This window comes from Carlito syrichta, unplaced genomic scaffold (genome assembly GCF_000164805.1).
Source record: "Carlito syrichta isolate Samal-C Ts95f unplaced genomic scaffold, Tarsius_syrichta-2.0.1 Scaffold307264, whole genome shotgun sequence".
Classification (NCBI taxonomy): domain Eukaryota; kingdom Metazoa; phylum Chordata; class Mammalia; order Primates; family Tarsiidae; genus Carlito; species Carlito syrichta.
In genome coordinates, this window is record NW_007251360.1 from 157,541 (window position 1) to 180,372 (window position 22,832).

The window sequence follows — 22,832 nt, forward strand, 5'->3', positions numbered from 1 at the left end:
TTCTATTTGTTCCGGAACCAAGGATGGCTCTTCAATTTTCCAAGAAAATCTTTGGTGCCTTTGGTGTGAAAATGTGCTCTCGAATACAGAGGCTCCCAGATATCTAGGGTCTCTTGGTAAAGTGAAAAATATAACAGATGAATTCAGACCTGACTGTCAGCTGACATTCCTCAAGTTGAGCAGGGTAAGATTTTTTTTTTTTTTTTGCTTTGTGCTTTTTCATCAAAAAAACCTAGCAACATGTACATTTGCATTCTCCTGACCTTTAAATCACAAATGGAAAGGAGTAATTTATTCATTCATTGTTATAACGGAATTTTAATCTACTAGTTATGGGAGATTTCTCATTTTGTCAATGACAAAATGGATTTTTATCTACAAATCAGTTGATATCAACATTTTGGGTGGTAGTTTTTTTAGAAAACTCAAGTATATAGCAGGAAAATAAATTATCTTCATGGCAAACGGGTGGTATAGGTGGACCTTTCTCCATGGATTCAGTCTCCCTGCCTCCTTAGGCTTTGATGGTTGGAAGAAAAAGTCTAGGAGTACTTTAACTAAGCACTTAGCATACCAGCAGTACCCAACTAGTTTCCAGATGGATTTTTTTTTTCTTTTGGTCACACCTAAGAGTCAGTTCCTGCAACTAGTTTAACAGGTAGTAATCAACAAAGTGCAGGTGAAGGAACAGTCAAACCTGTTTGGCTGTCTTAAGGTAGCCATAAAAAGAAAAATCATTGTTTTTAGTAGAAAGCAAACAGAAAAATAGAGTCAGTGTGTTTGATAAAGCTTGCTTGAATATGTTGAAGCTTTGATAACCAACAAATAATTTCACGGTCTATTTCATATGTCAATCTTGACTCCCTCCAACCTGCATGTTTTTTAAAACACATCATCCCATCTGCCTGATATGCTCTACCAATGCTTTGTTCACTTAGTAAAACTCTGTGTTTCCATCAAGATTACTCCTGTGGATGGTAACTTTTCTTATCTCTTCTTTCATCTCAATAACTTAATATTTGTTAGATGTTAGCATTTCTTTTACTGTAAAGATTATTACCATCTTATTATTTTATCTTCTGATGACATTTTATAACAACTGCTCCTCTTTTTCATCTAATTCTTTGCACATCTTCTCCTAGGTTCTATCTTAAACAACTCATTCATCCACCTTCTCTCTATTTTTATTTTTCTCTCGGTATTTGGTGAATGCTTGTGTGTGTCAGACATTGTTTTAATTTCTTTCCATACATTATTTCATTTAAATGTTGCAACATATTTATGTATTATCATTTCCATTTTACAGCAGCTAAACTGTGGCTCAGAGAGTCAGATAACTTTCTTGAAGTTGCAGCTAGTAAGAGGCAGAGCAAAGATTTGAATATAAATTTATCAAACTACAGATTTCTTCCTAATTATACTGCATTGACTTCTCTCCTTTTCTGGAGTTTCCACTGATTCTTCAGTGAATGTTTCATCTCAATCTTTTTGCCACTTTACTGGAATGAGAAAAAAAATTACCCTCTTAGTGCTCTGAGCCCATCACACTGTGATTCCTTAAAGCAAATTCATTCAAAGCAGTCCTTGGCAGATTTTTGGTGAAGGTAGTTATGAAATCATTGGAATGTAGGCTCACATCCCCCTTCTAAATCAGCAGCACTTTCTTCCCCAATGAAAATGAGAGCAACAGGATAAGCAATGCTGACCACAGTGAGGCAGCACTTAGGGTGGTGCTGGTAGCTTCTCTAACTTTTCTTGAAGTTGTGACACAAATTAATAGTTCCTTAGTGGGGCTCCAGCTTGGATTTTTCTTTCTAAATTCTCTTCTCTTCTCTTGTCTTTTTTCTTCTCTTCTTTTCTCTTTTTTAATCCCCCTACCCTTTTCTGCCTTCTCCTCCCTTTCTGCCTCCTCCTCCTTCTCTCTTCTCCTTTTCTTCCCTCCTTCCACTTTGTCTTCCTCCTCCTTCTTTTTCCTCTTGTTCTCTCTCTCTCTCCCTTGCCCCTCCCTCTCTCTCTTTTTAATCTTGTCAAGCAGCATATAAGTGTTTTTGTTAAGGTGTACACTATAATCATCTTGATAAGTAGCTTTTGAATTTTCAGAAAATCAAATCAGAACAACACCCAGAAGCCGAGTACAATGTGGGTGTGTCTGAGCTGCAGATTAAGTTTTAATTTTCAAATTTGATTTTAAGTGACTTTATACTTGGTATATAAGAAGAAAATTGGAATAATTTGATTAAAGCTCTTTATTGTGGAGCACTTGATAAATAAATAAATAACATTAAGTACAGCCCTTGAGTGCTACACAATAAACGTTTCAGCAAGGCACTCCAGCTTTGATCAGTGCTTCTTGAGTTTCCAGGGGAAGATACCAGGAGTAGGCACATCATTTTAACAGTTTCTGTTTACCGAGTACCTGAAATTTTCCAGATGCTTCACATATGTTGTTTTTAAATAATCACAGTTCTGCAAAGGTAGAAATTATGATCCTTATATTATAAGGGAGGAAACAGAATCAGAGAGGCTATGCTGTTTGCCTAAGATTACGTTATTTCCCACAACTAGTAAGTAGCCTTGCTGGAATTCATAATCCAGTCCCTCTGACTCCCAAGTCCCTGCTCCTGCCGCCACACCATGCTGCTTTGCCAATTTACAAATAGTCTATGGACACCTAATAGAAGCTTTAACATCTATGCTTGATAGAATCTTGATCTCTGGGCTGAGTACTAATTTACTGAGAAATTATCTAATTCCCTTCATCACACACCCCCATCATTTCATATATAAATAAATTGAGGCTCAAAAGAAAGTGGTAGCTTTCCTAAAACTACTGAGCTAGTGGAGTCAAGCCATGATCTAGACCTTCTTGCCTCATTCCAGAACTCTCATGAATTATTTTGTGTTATTGCAGTGTTGTGTGTATTTATGTTATCTTCCACCAGATTGCAAGCTCCTAAAAGGTAAGATATATTATTTCTTCTTCTTCCCTACAGACTTCAACAGAAAGCTGGGTCACTGGGCTTTCAGTAAGCATTTGTTGACTAATTAATTGATATTTTTGGCAATAATAGAGACAATATTTCTGACTTTATTAGAAAAGCAGCTTCAGGCAGCACATTACATGTGAAAATGGGATTATTTATAGGCATTACATCTATAAATTAGGAACTAGGGCATGCTGGGAGCAGCCCTTTTTGGTTTCCTCTCTGAGGTATTATAGAATCTAACCCCCTTATTGTATAGAAGGAGATACTGAAACCAGAGAGGGGATAGAATTTGTTTCAATGTCACAGAGATGTTTATAACACAGCTGAAACATTTTAAATTTATATTTAGAGTAAGCCATACACGTACACAGCACAAAATTTTTTAATTACAGAAGTTAAAAAGTGAAAAATAAATAAGTTAAAAATGCTTCAAATATGTGTTTCTCTTTCTCACAGGCAACTATTTTTTATTAGTTTCTGTCCACCATTATAAGCATAGTATATGTATTTACATATACAAAAATATATCAGCTTTCCCTACACTAGTGTTTTGTACTGCTTTGTATCTTGTTTTTTTAAAAAATTATAGTATGTCTTGGATATTGTTCCATATCAGTGTATACAAGTCTACCACATTTTTTAATGATTGTATTGTATGGTTGTATCATAATTTTTTTAAACAGTATTCTATTGATGGGCATTTAGGTTGTGCTCTGGCTCAAAACATATGTTTATTTAATTTTGAAAACTGTTACCCAGTTGTCCTCCACAAAGGCTGTAAGATCATTGTGCAAAATTTGGATTTGGCAGAATTAATACATTAAAGAGTTGCTGCTCATTTTACAAAAGGATTATTGTTTTGGCTTTGCAGAAATATTCAAAACAAAGGTTTGTCAAATCATCAATCTCCATTGTATAATTAGATGAAAAGTCAGTTAAAGAAATGTGATTTGTTCATCTGTTCTGGAACACATCTATTGGGTAAATCATGTGAAGATGGAGTTATGTTTCTAAAGTGCAATTGAGTCTGCAGAGGTTGTGACTCCAATAGTATTACCAAACCCCAGATGTGCTCTTAAATAAAAGTGTAGGGAGAAAAGAACAAGGGTGTCAGTCCTAGCTGTAGGAGAGTAAAGCTATAACAAGGACAGAGGCAGTGGCATATCCATAAACTCGTTTTCTACAGGGTGGATAAGAAGGATTAATTTGTAGTGTTTGCCAGTTTTTATGATTTAGATATTCCTTTTGTGGCCAATTTCAAGCTACCAACACAAATATGAAACTGGAAAGATGCTTAGAGTCAATTTTTGCGAGTCAGTGCCAGCCATCTCCAGCACAACATTGGACAGAACCTAAGGAAAGGCAGCTTAAGAACATAAAGCATAGGTCTGGCCAAATGTCAGGTGACCTTGCCTGAAGTAAGCTGGACAATTCCTCATAGTGTTATCCTTGAAGACATTAGATCTTATACTTCTCCCAGACCCCTTCTGAAGAACATCGTCCATTTGGTGCTCTCCATATTCCTCACCTAAATGGTCTGATCCTTGTTGGTCTCCAAAGGAATGCACACACACACACACACACACACACACACACACACACACACACATACACACACACAAATGGACACATACACAAATACAGCAGTACGGAATTCTTTAAACTGTCCAGTTCTACTCCAATGTCAAATATTTACCCCGTTATTAATCTGGTGTCAGCTGCAAAACTTTGTAAGCAATCAAAGTCCAGCACCAGCAGTTCTCTCCCTTGCCTATATATTAGAAGCAATAGGAAAGCTTTTAAAAATCATGGTGCCCACACTTTACCCCTAAACAAGATCAATTAAATCAGAACTACTGGGAGTGAGTCCAGACATTAAAATTTTGTAAATGCCCCCCTGGAAACTCTGATTTACAGCCAAGGTTAAAAATTATTGCCCTGCTCACCCTGATCCTGCCATCTAATGAGCTTTTTCTACCACCTTGCCTCCTTCATCACACACCAATCACACTGGCCACCTTGCTATTCCAAGAACATACCAAGTTCATTCAGGACTTCCAGCCTTTGCATTTGCTGTTTCTTTTGTTGGAAATGCTCCTCTCCTGCCTTTTTGCATGTCTGGCCCCTCCTATTACTCAGTTCTCAGATCAAATGCTACATCCTCAGAGAATCTCCCTCAAACGTTCTACCTAAATTAGCCTCCCCCCATTTTATCACATTATCCTGTTTTATCTTCTTCATTGTATATATCACCATCTAAAAATATCTATTGTATTATTTATTGCCACTTATTGTTTGTCTACTTCTATCAAAAGATTACCTAACTTGAGGGCAAGGCCTTTCACTGTACTATTCACTTTTGTTTCCTCGGTTGCCCAGAATAGTGTCTGGAGCACAGTAAGTATACATACTCAAAGATTATTCTTTAGCCATCAGATGATAGTTGTGAAGCATTTTCTTTGTTGAGCTCAATGACATATTCACATACTTCATCATGTTCAGGCTTAAATTGCAGAGCATAACATTCAAAGTCGTTCATGGCCGACCCACAATCCAGCTTATCAACCTTACCTTCTTCCACTTCTTCTCTTGAAGAAGGAGGCTTATGTGAACTTTAGTAGTCAGGTAAGGTGGTCTGGAACTAGACATTGCAAGGTTGGCTTTAGCAGAGAAGTGTATGCGTCTGTGTATGTGTGTGTTAAGGATAAGGTGCAGAAGACAGAATGTTTATGACCAGGACAGGAGCGAATGAAGAGAGTAGAAGGATTAGAAGAGGGTCAATCCTTGAACAATTATAATACTTTAAGAAAGCATTTGTCAGTAATGGGAAACTATCAGGGGTGGGTGGGATTGGGAGTTGAGGGAAACTGCTAGGGAAGAGAGGGGCATACCTCATCAACAAGGGTACCTGCATAATCAATGTTTGTATACCTAACCCTGAATTGTACCCCACGTCTTTATAATAAAAAAGAAAAGGTCATTGATGAAGAGAAGATAGATTCAGTAACTTAACACATAGCTCTTATAAAGTATCTAATATATTCCCTTGTCCAGATTATTTGACATGAATTCTTTATTGTTTGTTTTTCACAACTCCGTGAAGTAGTCAGTGTCATATTTTAAATTTTATTTTTAATTGACAAATAATAATTGTATTTACTCATGGGGTACATAATGATTTTTTGATACATATAATGTATAGTGATCAGAGCAGAGTAATTAGCATGTCCATCATCTCAAACATTTATTATTTCTTTTTGTTAAAAACATTCAATATCCTCCCTCTAGGCTTTGTAACTATATATTTTGTTAACTATAGTTATCCTACAGTGATGTAAAGCACTGGAATGTTTTCCTCCTATCTAGCTGTAGTTTTGTATCCTTTAACAAACAATGCTATTGTTTTATCCCTAAGAAGCAAGGCCCAGACTTCCAATTGAATACCAAGTAGTGGAACTGAGATTTGACACCTATTCTTCTGAGTGCCAGTCCAGTATCCTTTAGATTAGCGCCAACCTTTTTGGCATCAGGGACCAGTTTCATGGAAGACAATCATTCCATGGGCTGGGGGTGGGGAGAAGTTTTGGAATGATTCAAGTGCATAACATTTATTGCACACTTTATTTCTATTATTATTACATTGTAATATATAATGAAGTAATTATACAACTCATCATTTAAAAAAGAGATGCAGACAGACTAGTAAATAAAATAATGAGTGGGCCGTGTGGAGACGAAAATAAGTGTTGGATTCCAACTTAAAGCCTTATATCAGATGTAGCTGTACAATTGAAGTGCATCAATTCACTTGCCACTTACTGATATGGTTCTGATATGAGTCTGCAAGGAATTGATTTATTATGGTCTCTATGCAGTCAAATCTCACTGCTAATGTTAATCTGTATTTGTAGCCTCTCCCCAATGCTAGCATCACCACCTCAGCTCCACCTCAGATCATCAGGCATTAAATTCTCATGAGGAGTACACAACCTAGATCCCTCGCATATGCAGTTCACAACAGGGTTTGCACTCTTATGAGAATCTAATTCCACCGCTGATATGACAGAAGGCAGAGCTCAGATAGTAATAGGGAGTGGCTGTAAATACAGAAGAAGCTTCACTTACTTGCCCACCACTTACCTCTTGCTGTGCAGCCTGGTTCCTAACAAATCATGGACTGGTACACTGGTACCATACTATGGCCCAGGGGTTGGAGACCCCTGCTTTCAATTTCCATTGGATGTAACTTGGGCCAGATTGTAAGAGTACTAAAAGTCAAGGAATCTGGGCTTGGCTTCAGTTCCTTCTCTCTAGAGCTAACCATAAGTTCAAAAGAAACAAGAACGATGATGACTTCATGACCACTTTCAAAAGCATCCTTATAGGGCATCAGCTGAGGGCTGAACCATGGTACTGAGTTAACTTCCTCTTGTGTTTTTGGGTGGAAGGGGGACATACAGGGGAGCCATCACATCCTTGGAGTCACAGGACACTGCCATGTTACAAGTCCTTCCCACAAGACCTGCCTTTTGCCAGGGCCCAGGTTTTGTCTAGAGCTGTCTAGTTTGTTCCACTAGTTTGACCCAAGAGCAGTATCCTGGGAGAAAATAGTAACTAGAACTCGACAAAGCTCAAAAGAACTTTTCAAAGATGTGTGCCCTAGAGTGATTAAACCAGAGGTTCTACTCTGCCTCAACCCCTAACAATGTCATCCTCATAAGATACATGACCCTAAACAGGCCTCAGGCTGATTCCTGTCTTTAAAGATCACTTAGGGGAGAAGGACTTAGCTACTTCTTTCTGTAGGGTAGTGTTTTGTTTTTCAGGGGAAGTCCTTAGAGTCAAGAAAGTTGAGACTGGAAAAACAAGAATAGGAATGCAGATCGGCTTCAGTTCTTCTTGAGTCATCCTCAGGTATACCCTGAGATCCCCAGCAAAAATTCTAATAGGAATAGAAGATGCCTAAACCCACTTTCTTTAGGTGACTACTGTTCTCTTGGTATGTACCCCATTACTTTCTTATTATAGATCAGGGGAACCAAGATTTAAAAAGAAATAGAGATATACATAAAGTCACATAATGATTCATTGAGGCAACAGACCTTCCTGCTCTGTGCTCTTTTTACTATTTAGCACTGCTTCTGTCTTTTGAAGCATAGGACCAAGTCCAGTTTGAGAGAGCACATCACATTGACAAGGGCAAGCATCAATATTACAGATAATTCAGACCTGATTTCTAACCCTGCTTCCTCCACTTACTAGCTAGTGATAACTGCAAGTAATTTATTCAATGTCCCTGAGCCTTATTTTTCTCACCTCTAAAAAAGGAATAGTAGCTACCTGGAAGAGTTTTGGCAAGAATTAAATGAGGTAGCATCTTTGTAGTCACCCTGAAGAGTACAAATAAAAACACAGTAGGGCCTCTTCTCTTCATCGTTCTCTCCAGGCAAGTCAAGTGTTACCTCTCCTTGTCACTTTGAAGAGGCAGTGGGTAGATTTAGAACATACAAGGCAGGTAATTCAGGAGAGAGGAAAATAAAATATGTTCTCAGTTATAGTGGTTAAGTATAAAGCATATGACAATCTGGATTGAAACTGAGCTATACTCGCTCATATCAGTAAGCACTCTGTATTTCAGGTTTCCTGATATATAAATTGAGGGTATCCTCTCTACTTTGAAGGAAGGCTCAGTGAGATAATGAGTATGAAAATGATTTCAGAATAACGCAAGTGTGCAGAGAATACATAGACTATAGTGGGCAGGAGACCTGAGTTTTAGTTCCATCACTGTCATTGCCTCATTGTGTAATCTTGGTCAGGTCCATTCTGCTCTCTGGATCTCAGCTTCCCCATCTGTAAAACAAAATTTGAGACTAGATATCTACAGAGGTTCTTTCCTGTTCTGCCATTCTAAGAGTTTGTTATTTTAATAATTATAATAGATATAATCTGTATAATCCTTTATGCTTTATATGGTATTTTTTCATCTGTTGTTTCATGTGAGAATAGCACTGTACTGTTGGGCTAGAAATAAAGACACCCGGATTATTGCCTGTATTTTAACACTGACTCCTGGTGTAACTTTAAGCAAGTCTCTTCCATTCTCTGAATCTCAATCTGTAAAATAGGGGTGGGAGGGTTGAATTAAAACAGTAGGTCTCCAAACTGTTCCACAAAGCCCTAGGGGGGTCCTCAGAGTTTCTCTAAGACATATCACAAGGCTAAGTTTGCAGAGACAAGCAGAAAAGGAAAGGTCTAGCAGGGAGAGTTCTAAGTTTCAGGCAGACTAAATTTAATTTTATCTGTTTTATATATGGAACTTCTATGTAATGTTTCATTTGTAAAGAGTCTACTGCAAAAAAAAAAACCATAATGAGTTCAAGTTTTTTAGATTCCACATATAAGTGAGATCAGGCAGTATATTTATCCCACTGTGCCTGGCTTATTTTTCCTAGCATAATGCCTCCAGGTTCATCCATGTTGCTGCAAATAACAAAATTCCTTCTTTTTAAAAACTGTATAGTATCCCATTGTTTATAAACAAGGGGGAACCTCCCAAAACCAGAATTGTCTTTTTTTGGAGGGTAGGTCCCTTGTAGTACCCTCAGAATTTATTCCTCCAAATCAGACGGTCAACCAAAGTTTTTATCTGAAAGTTTTGAGAAGGTTGAATCACAATTTGTGGAAAAAACGTCCAGAGTTGTGGCAAACAGGTGATTGGTTCTTCCACCATGACAACGCACCTGTCCACATGATGCTGAGTGCTCAGCAATTTTTGATCAAAAACAACATGACCTCCATGCCCCTCCCTCTCTATTCACCCGATCTTTCCCCAAGTGACTTTTGCTTGCTTGTTTGTTTCTCCGGATGAAAAAAGTCCTCAAAGGAAAACATTTTGTCAATATGGAAGAGATGAAACAAACAAACAAAAAATGGCAGGAGCACTAAAAGGCATCAAAATTGGCAAGATCAAAAACTTTTGAGCAATGGAAAAAGCATCTTGATAGGTGTATTGCATCAAATGGAGAGTACTTTGAAGGTGACTGAAGTTAAAACATGTAAGATGTGAGGTACAATTCAGGGTTAGGCATACAAACGTTGATTATACAGGTACTCTTCTTGATGAGGTATGCCACTCCCTCCCCAAGCAGTTTTTCTCAACTGTCAATCCCACGCCCCCCTCCCCGAGAGTTTCCCACTACTACCAAACCCTTTCTTATAGTATAATTGGTCAAGGTCCAGTTATGAGTGAGAACATATGGTACTCTGTTCTTTGTCACTGCGAATGATCGACTCGAAATCCATCCAAGTTGCTGTGAAGTCCAAATGTTTGTCCTTCTTTATGACTGCATAATACTCCATTGTGTATATGTACCACATTGTTTTAATCCAGTTCAGCTTCGATGGGCAACATGGTTGGTTCCATGTTTTTGCTATTGTGAATAGAGCTGCAACAGACATATGTGTGCAGGTATCTTTTTGTAGAATGATTTGAATTCCGCCAGGTATATTCCCAATAGGAGAATTGCTGGGTCATATGGAAGGTCAATTTCTAGTTCTTTCAGAAATCGTCACACTGTCTTCCAAAGAGGTTGCACTAGTTTGCATTCCCAGAAGCAGTGTAGAAGCGTTCCTTTTTCTCCACATCCTCGCCAGCATCTATTGTTGTTTGTTTTATTAATGATGGCCATTCTTACTGGGGTTAAGTGGTACCTCAATGTGGTTTTGGTTTGCATTTCTCTGATGATGAGTGAGGCTGAGCACTTTTTCATATGTCTCTTGGCTACCTGTATATCTTCTTTTGAGAAGAGTCTATTCATGTCTTTTGCCCACTTTGTAATGGGGCTGTTTGTGTTTTCCTTTTGGCGTGTTTGAGTTCCTTGTAGATCCTAGATGTTAGACCTTTGTCAGATATACAGTTGGCAATTTTTTTAATACACAATTTTTATAAATAAATTCTGGGTTTTGGGGGATCCCCTCTCATATATCACATTTTCTTTATCCAGTTATCTGTTAATGGACATTTCTGTTGTATCCATATTTTGGTTATTGAGAATAATGCTGAAAAAAAGCCAAATTCATAGAAGCAGGAAGTAGAATGATAGGTACCAGGGACTTTAGGGCTTTATAATACTTTAAATGCCTGCTAAGGAAGGTCTCATTACTCTTCTTTTTCACTAATATCTTGGCATTATCACACATTTTGTTCCTTGAGATAAACTTTGGAATTATTTTACCAAGATTTTGTTGTGGTTGTTTTAAATTTATAGATTTCATTGAGGAAAAACTAAAAATATTTGCAACATTACATCTTTTCCACCAGGAACATGGTACATGTTTTCATTTAATTTAGGTCTTCTCTTAAATACTGTCACAAAGCATTTTGTCTTGTTCATATAGTTAATACTCTATATAAACTTGTGAGAAATCTTAATTCTTCAATCTTCTCTGTAGATTAACAATGAAGATGATAATTCTATTCTTTCTTTATTTGCATGTTATGATGGTACTAATAGTTGGTAACTCCCCTGCCTTACCTCCTTTGCTCCAAATGGGATTTTTCAAAATGTACACGTTGAAAGAAGCCTAATCAGACATTGGCTTCACCTCATACTGCATGGGAGCACCTATGGGGTTGACAGAAAACAATAGAAATAGAAAGCCTGTGAAGAAAAAAATCTGAAGGTTGTCTCATGGCCTCTGTTTCTGCTGAAGTTTGAATCACACTTAAGTTTAATAATGAAAGAATAGAACCATGAAGAAAGATGCATAACACCATCAGACAGTCAAGGATTTCAGAGCCAACTGGCATGCAGAGGATCTTATGCTAGCTAACCCATTATGTGACTATTCACGGTAGTCAAGGGTTTGGGATTCTTCTAATATGACAGTAATTAAGCATTTAAATGAGTGGTCTGTTTGGAACTCTAGAGTGTGGCCTTACTTGTTTCAACATGAGAGGATTTTTTTTTTATTTTGCCAGCCATTTCACAATGACTTTTTGTGAGACCTTCTTTATAGGTTGTGGACATAAATTTGCTGTTGGAAGTCAATAATGTCAAAGAGCTATGTATAACGTTTGTTGCTCTGGGGAGGGAGAGCTGGATAGGAAGTTGTGTTTTTTTTTTTTTTTGAGTTGGAGTCTCACTCTGTCACCCAGACTGGAGTGACCAAAGGCGCAGGATTACAGGCTGAGCCACCGAGCCCAGCTAGAAGTGGTGTTCTTTACGTTAATTATTCAGTCACCTAGGCTACAACATGGGAATAGAAGACCTTCTAGAATCACCTTAGAGCAGCCCCAGATCCCACTTACACACTTCTTCTGCAAACTGAACACAGAGAAGGCACTCACAGGACCATACACTTCGTAGACAAAAGATCAAAGATTCCTGCCACACTCAGAATGCTTTGTCTTCAAATTACAACTACCCACACCATGTTTCCTTTGCATACGTTCTTCAAATTTGGGCTGGCACTACCACCAACTTGCTATTGTGGTATGGGGCACAGCATTTCAATACTTTGTGTTCATTTTCATAACTGAGAGTCAAGCATTACTTTGGGGCATTTTATTAGAAGGCTTTTAAGATTTGTTTTTTACCACCCAGAGATTCAGTATATCTAATTAGGCCCAATGAATTACAGCTGCAAGGAGACAAATGACTTTCCTGGAAGGAAGTGTCTTATAACAGAGTCTAGAGATAAAATAGGCTACATTCAAGAAGGGATGAGGTAATCACTTTGAAGGGATGCTACAGATGTGATTTGAGCCTTACATGGAAGAATGTGTGTGATGCAACCAAATCATGTTTAAAACTTGTTCCAGTCTGTGGGATTTGTAACCTTATGGACTGTGATTTGGAGAAAACCAAGGATATGATGCCAGGCAGGTCAGTATTCCTGATGGACACAAATGCAAAAATCTTCAACAAAATATTAGAATTATTCCTGGAATGAAAGGATGATTCAACATACACAAATCAATAAATGTGATTCATCATATTAACAGAATGAAGGACCAAAATTTATATGATCATCTCAATAGATACAGAAAAAGCATTTGACAAAATTCAACATCTTTTTATGATTTTAAAAAACTCTCAAAAGTTTAGATATCAAAGGAATGTTACTCAACACAATAAATACACACGTCCATAGCTAACATCAAAAGAAAGCTTTTGCCCTAAGATTAGGAGTGGGACAAAGATATCCACTCTCACTAATTGTATTCAACATAGTATTGGAAGTCCTAGACAGTTTCATCTATGTTTGCCTCATTTTCCTTATCATATAATGGGGTATAATAATCCTGTTATTGTTGGTTTGCCCAGATTATTATTAAGCTTTGTAAACTAATCAAATGGGAGATTATTGTTATTAAGAATCCTGATAACTTCAACCATATATTTGGATAAATAGTATAAATAAGAAAGAAGTAATAGCAACCCAGTGGTTGTACATTGGCTCTGCCATCATTTAGGGAAGTGATAACTCAGATAGGAGAAGTGGGTATGAAGCAATCTTGGAAGGTTGTCTGTTCCATCCTCTGTCTATGTCGCTAATCCAAACTGTACAAGTGAGTTATGGACTTATTTTTAGGATTTCCAGAAAAAAAGAGATTCCTCCCATATTCATCTTGGGAATTATCAACCACTTCTGTGACTAATAAGTTCATTTCAAACATGAATTTTATTATTCTGCTTCAAAAGAAACACGTGTCATGCACATGTATTTGTAGTTTTGCTGTGTTATATGTTTGGTATGATTATACATATATGCACATTTGCACAGATAATTTAGAAACCCACACACTCACACACTTGTGCATTTGCACATGCATGAATATACACATGTGCAAGCATGTTTTTTATGCCTACGTTGCATATGGCTAACTCTCTATATTAAGCACCTTGATTTTTTGGAGGATTTTTGAAAACAAAGAGAAGAGATCAAATGACTAGCTATAAGAGATGATGTTACAGTAGTTTACTATCCTAAAAGGACAGAGTGAAGAGGCAAAAGAGTGTTATTTGGGGTAGCTTATTTCTTACCAGTAGTACCTAAGTCCTTTACATTAAAGACTCAGTAAGACTTCATATTATAGATGAAATCCAGACACCCTTCAAGATTCCTAGAGCTAGAAAATATTTTAATGATTTTCCAGTCCAATCCATTTCATGTTGTCAGCGGGGCCTGGAGAAGGTAAAGAACTTGTCCAAGGTTATATTGTGAGTTAGTAATAAGGCTTCCAGCTCACTGCTCTTTCTCCTATCTGAGATATGAATATTTTTGTGCAGTATAGATTTTCCTCTGTGACCTCAACACCTAGTAGAATGCTTGGCATATAATAGATGCTCAGTAAATGTTAAATTACTATGTAATGGCATTTGTTGTACTGGGTTTTGCATTTATTCCTGGGTATATTATAAAGGATACCTATGTTTTAGGTCATCTTGTGTTAGACCAGAGGGTATCTTAGGAAAAGGTATGAACTGAAACTCATGAACTGAAAATGATCTGAATTTCATATGAAAAAAAAAACTTCCATGCTTTTTCCACTGTAACTGCTCTCATTTACAGGGTGATTCTTATTCAGAGATGAAATATAGAACTGTTCTGGGTGTCTTATTCCATTGACTGTGCAGCCATTTCCTTGGCAAACTGGGGTCTAGGAACTAGTATTTTCCTGTGTAAGATGAGATTCTCAAAGAAGTCAAGTATCTCTAACCTGCATGTATTTCAGTAATCAGTGTAACAAGCTAGCCTTGAGGTTTGCAGAAATAACAATACGCTGGGGTGTCTTAGTTCTAGAACACCCACAGAAGTGTAACTTAACCCACTGAAATTGGATACAAGGCCTGCATTCTAGGAGCTGACATCCAAAGCCTGAACAACACTCATAGTACCATCCTTTCTATGCACATATTACAGTTTACAGCAGAAAAGAGCTATTAGCAAATTATGTGTTCTATTTATGCAAATAAAATCCTGTGGTATGGTAGAAAGCTTATTGGTCTAGAAGCCTTGGTTTTCCCATCAATTAAATTAAGATGATAATAGTACCTACCTCAAAGCACTGCTAGAATGATTCATTTAAATAGAGTATATAAAACACCTAACACAAGCCTGCTTCATAGCAGGTGCCCAGTGAATGGTAGTTTTCTTTCTTTAGAGGCCTCCAATTCAGTGTGCTTCTTCAGGCAAGTCACTTCCCCAGAACTTATCCTTGGTGTGATTTCTAGAAGTTCCTTCAAGCCCAGCATTTTGAAATCCCTTAACAAAGGGAGTAAGGAAAGAGAGAAGGGGTGGGGGGGGAGAAAGAAACAGAAAACAAAAAGGAGAGAAGGAAAAAGAATCTTATATTACAATAACACTAATTCCATATTCTGCAAATAGCTCTTTAAGTAAAAGCAGTGCTTTGCTGACCTGGTTACTATTAAATCTACTATATAAAATGATCTACTATAATATATGTATTTCAACACCTTATCTATAAATTTTAGGCTTAGTTAAGGGAGAAGAAAACAAATCTATAGCTAAATTTATAGTTGTTTTCTTTTCCTGGTATCAAATAATGATCACTCTAGTTTTTTTTCCACTTTTCCCCACCACAAACATTCTTCCTTTGCCAAAAGATGCTTCCCTAAAATCCCAGTCTATCTAGTAAACCAAAGCACAGCAATAAATGTGAGAAAAAAAATACCAGAGGCTTGGAGAAAGAGTTGAGTGGAGTGATGTAAAAGCTCAGGCTGGAGCAGGGCTGTAAGCATGAGAAGTTCTGCATGTTTCAGAGCAGCCAGGAATGTATCTTTGTCTATTCTGCTGGTAACTCTAATGTGCCCATGCATCTCTCTGCTCCACTTGTATACTCAGTCAATCCATGTGCCAGGCTTGTGCTAAGAATAAAGAAACAAAGTATTTATTAAGCAAAATATATGTTTTTGAGATGACCTTCATGTCTTTGTCTGAGTGTCTGTGGTCCTGGGTGCACAAGTGTGCATGTGTGTGTGAGACAACTCCAGGTATGCATGACAGTGCTCTTTGTTATTCTGCTGATTTTAGAGAACTTCCTTTTACTTGCTGTGATTCACTACACAGAGCAGGCTTTATAGCTGTTTGATTTGTATAACCTGCAAGTTTGGGGGTTTGATTACAAGTAATTTCAAAACAGTTAGAAATCCCATGGAGTTCCCTTTTATAGAAGTTTTACCTGTACTAGTATTATGAAATATAGGCATCTCATTAGCTCAAGTATAATCCTGTGCACAGTTACAGGTGTCAGTAAGAGGAAACATTGACTGAGGCCAAGTCTCTGCTGTACCATGCTAAAGTAGCGACAATTTTCGCAATTCATCATTTTCTCATAATCATTTCTGGCTTTTAGTAAAAGCAAAGCATCTTATTTTAAAACCAGTGAATAGTCCTAATAGTGGAGGCATCAGCAGGACCTGCATTACTCATTGTTGTAAAAACACTTATGAAAATTAAACAATATAGCACTAAATTAAACCAGAATGTTTTAACAGATTCTATATGATCAAACTGTTTGAGGTCATTCTCTGTTCACTTCTCTCATCTGGTAGGATATATCTTCACACCTTTTTTGTTTTACAAATACTCAAAGAAAGAGACCCTGGAAACACATTAATAGGTCTGTCTACTCTTGTATCTGTTCTCCCAGGGAAACAGAAGTATCTGTGTGCCAGCAGAAATGATTGCACCATCGATAAATTCCGAAGGAAAAATTGTCCATCTTGTCGTCTCCGAAAATGCTATGAAGCAGGGATGACTCTAGGAGGTAAGATACTTTTCTTTCTCTTTCTCTGCCTCCTTACTTCTCCCCATCCCTCCCTCATTTTCTATTTCTCACTTTAAACCAGGTTTTCCTCTTTGATGCTTGCAAGTGGGGCAAACATGCTCTAGCTGCAGGTTGTCCCTTTTGTATCCAACATGGCCATCAGCCAGCAGGTGCGTTTTTTATTCTTAATCATGACACACACACACACACACACACACACACACACACACACACACACACACACACACACACACTGGGGTTTGGCGTTAGAGCAGGAGGTGTGAGGCAGGGATTAGGAACCAACAAAGGGTGAGCGAATATGCACTTGACTTCACAGGATTCCACAGAGGACTTAATGGTATTAGCCTGGTGTTGTTCAGTGGTAGATAGGATGAGGGAACTAAGGAATGCAGAACAGTCACAGGTGCAGGATAACCCAAGCACAAGCTGGCCCTGAAAATCTAGAAATATCTCTCAGCTAACTGTAGGGCTTGCCACCTGGAATGAGAAGCTGCCTTCTCTTTGGAGCCTGTGGCTAGGCTGCCAAACAGAGCCAATTTTCCATCCTACTTCTCCCAGGGATGAGCAGGCGTTTTAATCATTTCCTTTTCTTTGCAAATCTATTGATCATTTCCAAAAGCATTTTTTTCCAGTAGCTCAGTAGCTTGATAGAAGCACTAGAAACAGCATGTTCAAGGGCAACTCTCTATCATAAAACTCTCTGTCCCCTAAGCCTGTGTCTTTCATGAGCATTATCACCATTCCAGAAAGCCTTATCATTAGTCAATTGACACCTATAATTTTCCTCTCCAAATTCCTCATCTCTTTGTGTTTACATCTGCCCAATATCAGGGTCCTCCCTGCTGCCTACTGCTTCCAAAAAGATTCATCTTTCATGAGAAAAGCAAACTCATTAGTTGACTTTGATTTAGAAATGCAGTTTGAAGAAAGGCAAGCCTATTTCTGAGGACCTGCAACTGTAGCCTCATACCTGTTTATTCATTGTCAGTCTGGATAACTCAAGTACCTAGGATCCAGCTCTCTCCCTTCTCTCAAGACCAATTTAGAGCAGTTGTCTATCTCTGACTTTCTTTAAGGTGCTAAGTACCTTGTCTGCCTATGTGCACATTTATAGACATCAACTTGTTTTTTCACCTTGTAGCAGGGCCATGTATGGGTCTTCATGTAGATAACTATATCCTCCCCTCCTCACAGGCCAGTAGTGTTCCTTAAACGGACTAAAGTACCTCAAATGAATTGACTTAGGCTCAGTTAGAGACCATTTCAAAAGAAGCATCTCATGTAGCATCTAGTACTCCCAGACATCACAGGCAGATGCTACATAAGTGGCTTTCAGGGCAACCACATCAAATGAGACTCAAATATCAGAGAAAAAACAATCTTGTTTTTTGTTTGCTTGGTGTACTCCAAAGAAATCCAACAATTGTGGTTTTTAGTGAGGAGGAAGAAGCAGGACTGGGGTGGGGGAGTGCAGAGGGAAAGGCAGAAAAGGTGACAAAGCGATTGACAAGAGGAAATTTTCTGCATATGAGTGTTGCAACTCCATGGTGAGGGTTCTGATACACTCAACTCTCAATTATTTAACCTTCTGTGAATTTTGTGTACAAGATGGGCTCCCAGGTGGAGAAACTCTTGGCTTGCCATCTGTTGATATGAATTGCTAACCCACCTTGATGCAGGTAAAGTTTAATTGTAGCAAAAGTCCTCATAACATTTGGGTCCAAATCTTAACATTTACTTCCATGTCTCGGCCAACATCTTCCATTACAAAGCAGTCTGTGACATGATTACAGTGAACTCCTGTTGAAAGGGAGCCTGTGTATAACAGATAATTTCACTATACTATATAGCAGTCAGACACAAGTTTTTAAATTAGTTTATTGGAGAGAGTGGTATAGTAAGCTTTCAAATTGATTTAATGGGTAGAGTACTCCAGTTGGAGTGGACTTGGTCAGCACAATGAAGATTAGCTAAGAATCAATATGTTGAATTTTCATTTTAGTTCTATTTCTATGGTATTTATTGAACATCTATTTTGTACAAGGCTCCAGGCTAGGCATTAGAGCTTCAGGCTGGCAAACTGCAAGAAGTGTTTACAATAGTCTGAGCAACATAATAAGACAAAAAAATTAAAAATTAGCCCCCAGGTGTGATGGTGCATGCCTGTAGTCCTAGCTACTTGAAAGACTGAGGCAAGAGGATCCCTTGGGCTCAGGAGTTCGAGGCTACAGTTAGCTATGATAGGGCCACTGCACTCCAGCCTGGGTGACAGAGTGAGATCTTGCCTCTAAATAAAAAATAAGAAGTGCTCACAGTTCATAAGATGCTAGGATCTTGTGTGTAAATGATCTTGCTTTTGGAATCAGTCAGACCTAGGTTAAAGGCCCCGCTCCAATAGTTACTGTTACCTCCAATGAGCCTTGATTTCTTCATCTGCAATTTAGAGACACTGCCCTCACAGAGTTATAATGAGGATCAGATGACATAATGAATGTGAACATCCTCGATAAATAACCAAGTGCTAGACAAATGTAAAGGTTTATTATGACGATGAGGTCACTGGTAATTTAGCTGGTAAGATTGTTCACAGCACTTCCCAATGGTTTTTACCCTGAATTACTTTGCATGCCCTATAGTAGATAACAGCTTCAACAGGCAGAGGCTCACCAGAAATCACTCCTGATCACCTGAAACCAGAAAGTATCACCGGGATCCTGTTCGGTGGCTGTTTCAGTAATTAGAGAAATCATATGCTATGTTTAAGTACTGTTAGTAAAATCCCAAGTGTTTACCTTCTTAAACCACTGCTTGAGGTACACACCCTTCCATTTTACTGAACTTTTCTCCACATTTCCTGCTTTCCTGCAGCAACTGCCTTGTAAGTTTATTGTTAACTTGCAAATTCAGTGTACATCACACCTTTACTTGAACAATGGAAAAGAAAGAAAGAAAGCACCAACAGAGTGGCCCTTGTGAATACTTAAGCAACAAACTCCCATTTTCATAAGATTTGAGTTTAGCATAAACATTCTTGATCACCTTGAAAGAGAATTCATATAAGTTTGCTTTCTGATTCTCATCACTCGAATCAAAACTGTACATTCCAAAATGTCAGCTAAAGATGTGGCCTTGAGCAAGTTCCTCAGAAAGACCTCCCTTCTGAGGCTTAGTTTTCCCATCATAAAATTGGAATAGTGGGCTTCAACAAAGACTTTTCTGATGCTAACATTTTGTGATTCTATGTATAAAGTCACGCAGAAATGATTTTAAGTTTTTCAGCCTTTTCTTAGATTATTTGTCCCGTGCTCCCAGAAATATAGATAGTTAAGACTTGAGTGCTTTGACACATAGTAATTATAGCTGTCTCCACTCACACCTATTTAAGATATATCATATATCTAAAGGTAGACTGAATCAGTAGATTTGTGAGAGAGTGGAGAGAAGTAGGGCTGTCTCTATATCTTAAAGAATGTAGTGCTCTGCAGCTGATGACTTCTTGGTCTTGAGGCCCCAAGATTGCTCTCATCTGGCTTTCCCTTTAGTGTTTCATCTACTATTTGGTAATGGAACCTCCTCAACTCAGAGACATGTAATACATATAGCCTCTTCTTACCTGCTTCCAGGCCTGCCTACCTGTTCCTTACTTCTTTTCCTAGCAGCTCTAGATGTTTTTGAATGGATCTTGGGGATGGTTGAAGTCTCAAGATGATTTCCTTAAACACTGCCTCTAGGCTTTCACCTGCCTATCCAAGACAAAGATGGGCATTTCTCTACATGATTCATTTCTACTACCTTTAAAAAACCAAGAATTAAATCCCTTGACTACTTTTCATTTAAGAAAACACTTACAAATATAGCTGTCCAGATAAAAACCTTCCTTCTAGTGGATTACCTGTGGGTTTCTCAGTGCCCCTGATTAGAATAAATGCACTGCAGTCTCTCACTGTTCTCTGAATTTTCCAAGGGTATGCTCGTAGTTTTCAAGATTTAATGAGAAAGATAAAATTACCCTTCCTGCTATCTTCTCCCCAACTCTTCCCTCTTTTCCACTTTCCTTCCTATTCTTCCCCAAACATTATTTTTGTGTTTTGCAACTTTTCTCACTTTTAGTAAATGGCATTGGCTTCAGTTGACTCTTTCTTCTTTTGGACCACGGAAACTTGTAAGTCTTTCAGGAATTTCAGGTAGCAGCCAAACTGCAGAAGTAAAGAAGGAACACAGAGCCTCAGCGTGTATGAGAATCTGAGGTGTTCAGCATTTTCTTCACAGGTTTCTTTAGCATAGTTGAAAAGTTTTTCCTAATAGGAAACTGAAGTCTGCATCTGAGAATCATAACTTAACAAATCTACAGGTTTTAACAACCTCTATGAATTCTCTAGTTGGGAGGATGACTCAGGGAGCTCCTGGTCACGGTCTGATGTCATCATGGACATTATGGACATCCTTGCAGTTTTCAGTGTTGAAGACAGTCCTGATGCCAGCTGTTTCTCTATTCTCCATGAGCAGCCCAGCATTGCCACCTCTGGACCCCACAGCCCAGATGCTAGAGAGTGATTACAATGCTAAAATACTATTCATGGCATGGTTCTTCACAGCATGTATTAATTCATCTATCCAGCCATCCACTTTTCCAGCCAGCCAAGAAGCTAATTTTTTTCATGCACTTGTTCATATATTTATCTAATAGCAAATATTTATTGCGTGACAACTATGTGCCAGATACTCTGGTAGGCTTTTGGGAGAAGCAGAGTTAAATAAGATATGATCCCTGTTCTCAAAAAGTTAAACAAGGGGAGACAGTAATAATAAATATGCCTTTACCTTACAGGGGACCACTGGAAGAAGTGTGGTAGTGAGATGGAAGGAAAAGGACATCTAAGGCAAAGGGCATGGTTTGAATAAAGACACAGAGACATGAACAAAATGCACTGAGGGTTTGAGGAACAACAAATAGTTTGACATGGCCAGGGATGGGGAAATGGGGAAAGCAAGCTAAAAATCACATTAAAAACAAACTTGGTTATTATGCTAAGAAGATTGGACTTCAGACAGTTGAACATCTGGAACAAAAATGATTGTGTTTTTTTAAAAAATTGGTGGCAAATTGAATGTTGTATTGGGAAGAGCTTAAATGTTAGAAAGGTAATAGTATGCCAGTTAGAGGAAATTTCTAGCATAAGATTTTGCTAAACACATGGGATTAGTTCCTGGGGCTAGCTGCTTCTGTTTGGGTTGCTACCTCAAGGTACTGAACATGTACATAAAGAAGCATGGGTTTCGATCCAGGAAATTATCTTGTATAAGGAATCTACCCTCATACCAGAAACCAGTTTCCTTGGTCTAAAGCAGTGTTTACTGGTGTCGATTCTAAGGAAACTAGTTCCATGACACGCTCCATGAAAAAATGATTTCTATAGTAAAAATAAATGAGGGAAATCTGCATATGATGGTCCTGCTAAAGAAGATTTACAGTGCATGCTAGCATATTTCAGGTCTTGGTGAATGCTGCAATAAAGTAACCTGAGTTACTTTGTAACTCACAATTCCCATAGTTAGTTCAACCACAGAACCCCTTTTTTCACATAGCACAAAACTGTTCTCTGGAATACACTTCAGAAAACTTAGGTATAGTTTATAAAAACTCTACCCTGTAGACAGACAATACCCCTAGCCCAGGCCATCACTGAAGTAAACCATGTTGGGTCTGTAGCATTATTGTCATACACAAAGGATAGGATACAAAAGTATTCTAGGCAAAAGCATTATTATTGGCCAGGTCGTCTAATGGTCGCAAGTACATATTATTGACCTAAAGACCATGCTAGGCAAGTTATTTCTAAGAAATATAATGACTTCTAGGATCACACAGAATGATCACTAAATGTTTTGGATATCTAGACATTCTGCTCTTTTTAATGGTTCTTTTGTATACTGTCTGACCAGCATTCTGACATCTACTCAAAACTTCATTGAGGTGCTACCACGTAATCTCACTGCTAAAGTAAGAGGCCTAGAAATCACAGACG

At 38.1% G+C, this 22,832-nt stretch overlaps 1 protein-coding gene across 1 annotated transcript in view; it reads left to right on the forward strand.

The window, feature by feature from the left end:
• The window catches only part of AR (androgen receptor), a 173,875-nt gene that overhangs the window by 131,436 nt on the left and 19,607 nt on the right, over window positions 1-22,832 (forward strand). Inside the window, exon 3 of the mRNA XM_008064301.1 lies at window positions 16,669-16,785. Coding sequence (XP_008062492.1) covers window positions 16,669-16,785 — 117 coding nt within the window. The remainder of the gene's footprint in view (window positions 1-16,668; window positions 16,786-22,832) is intronic.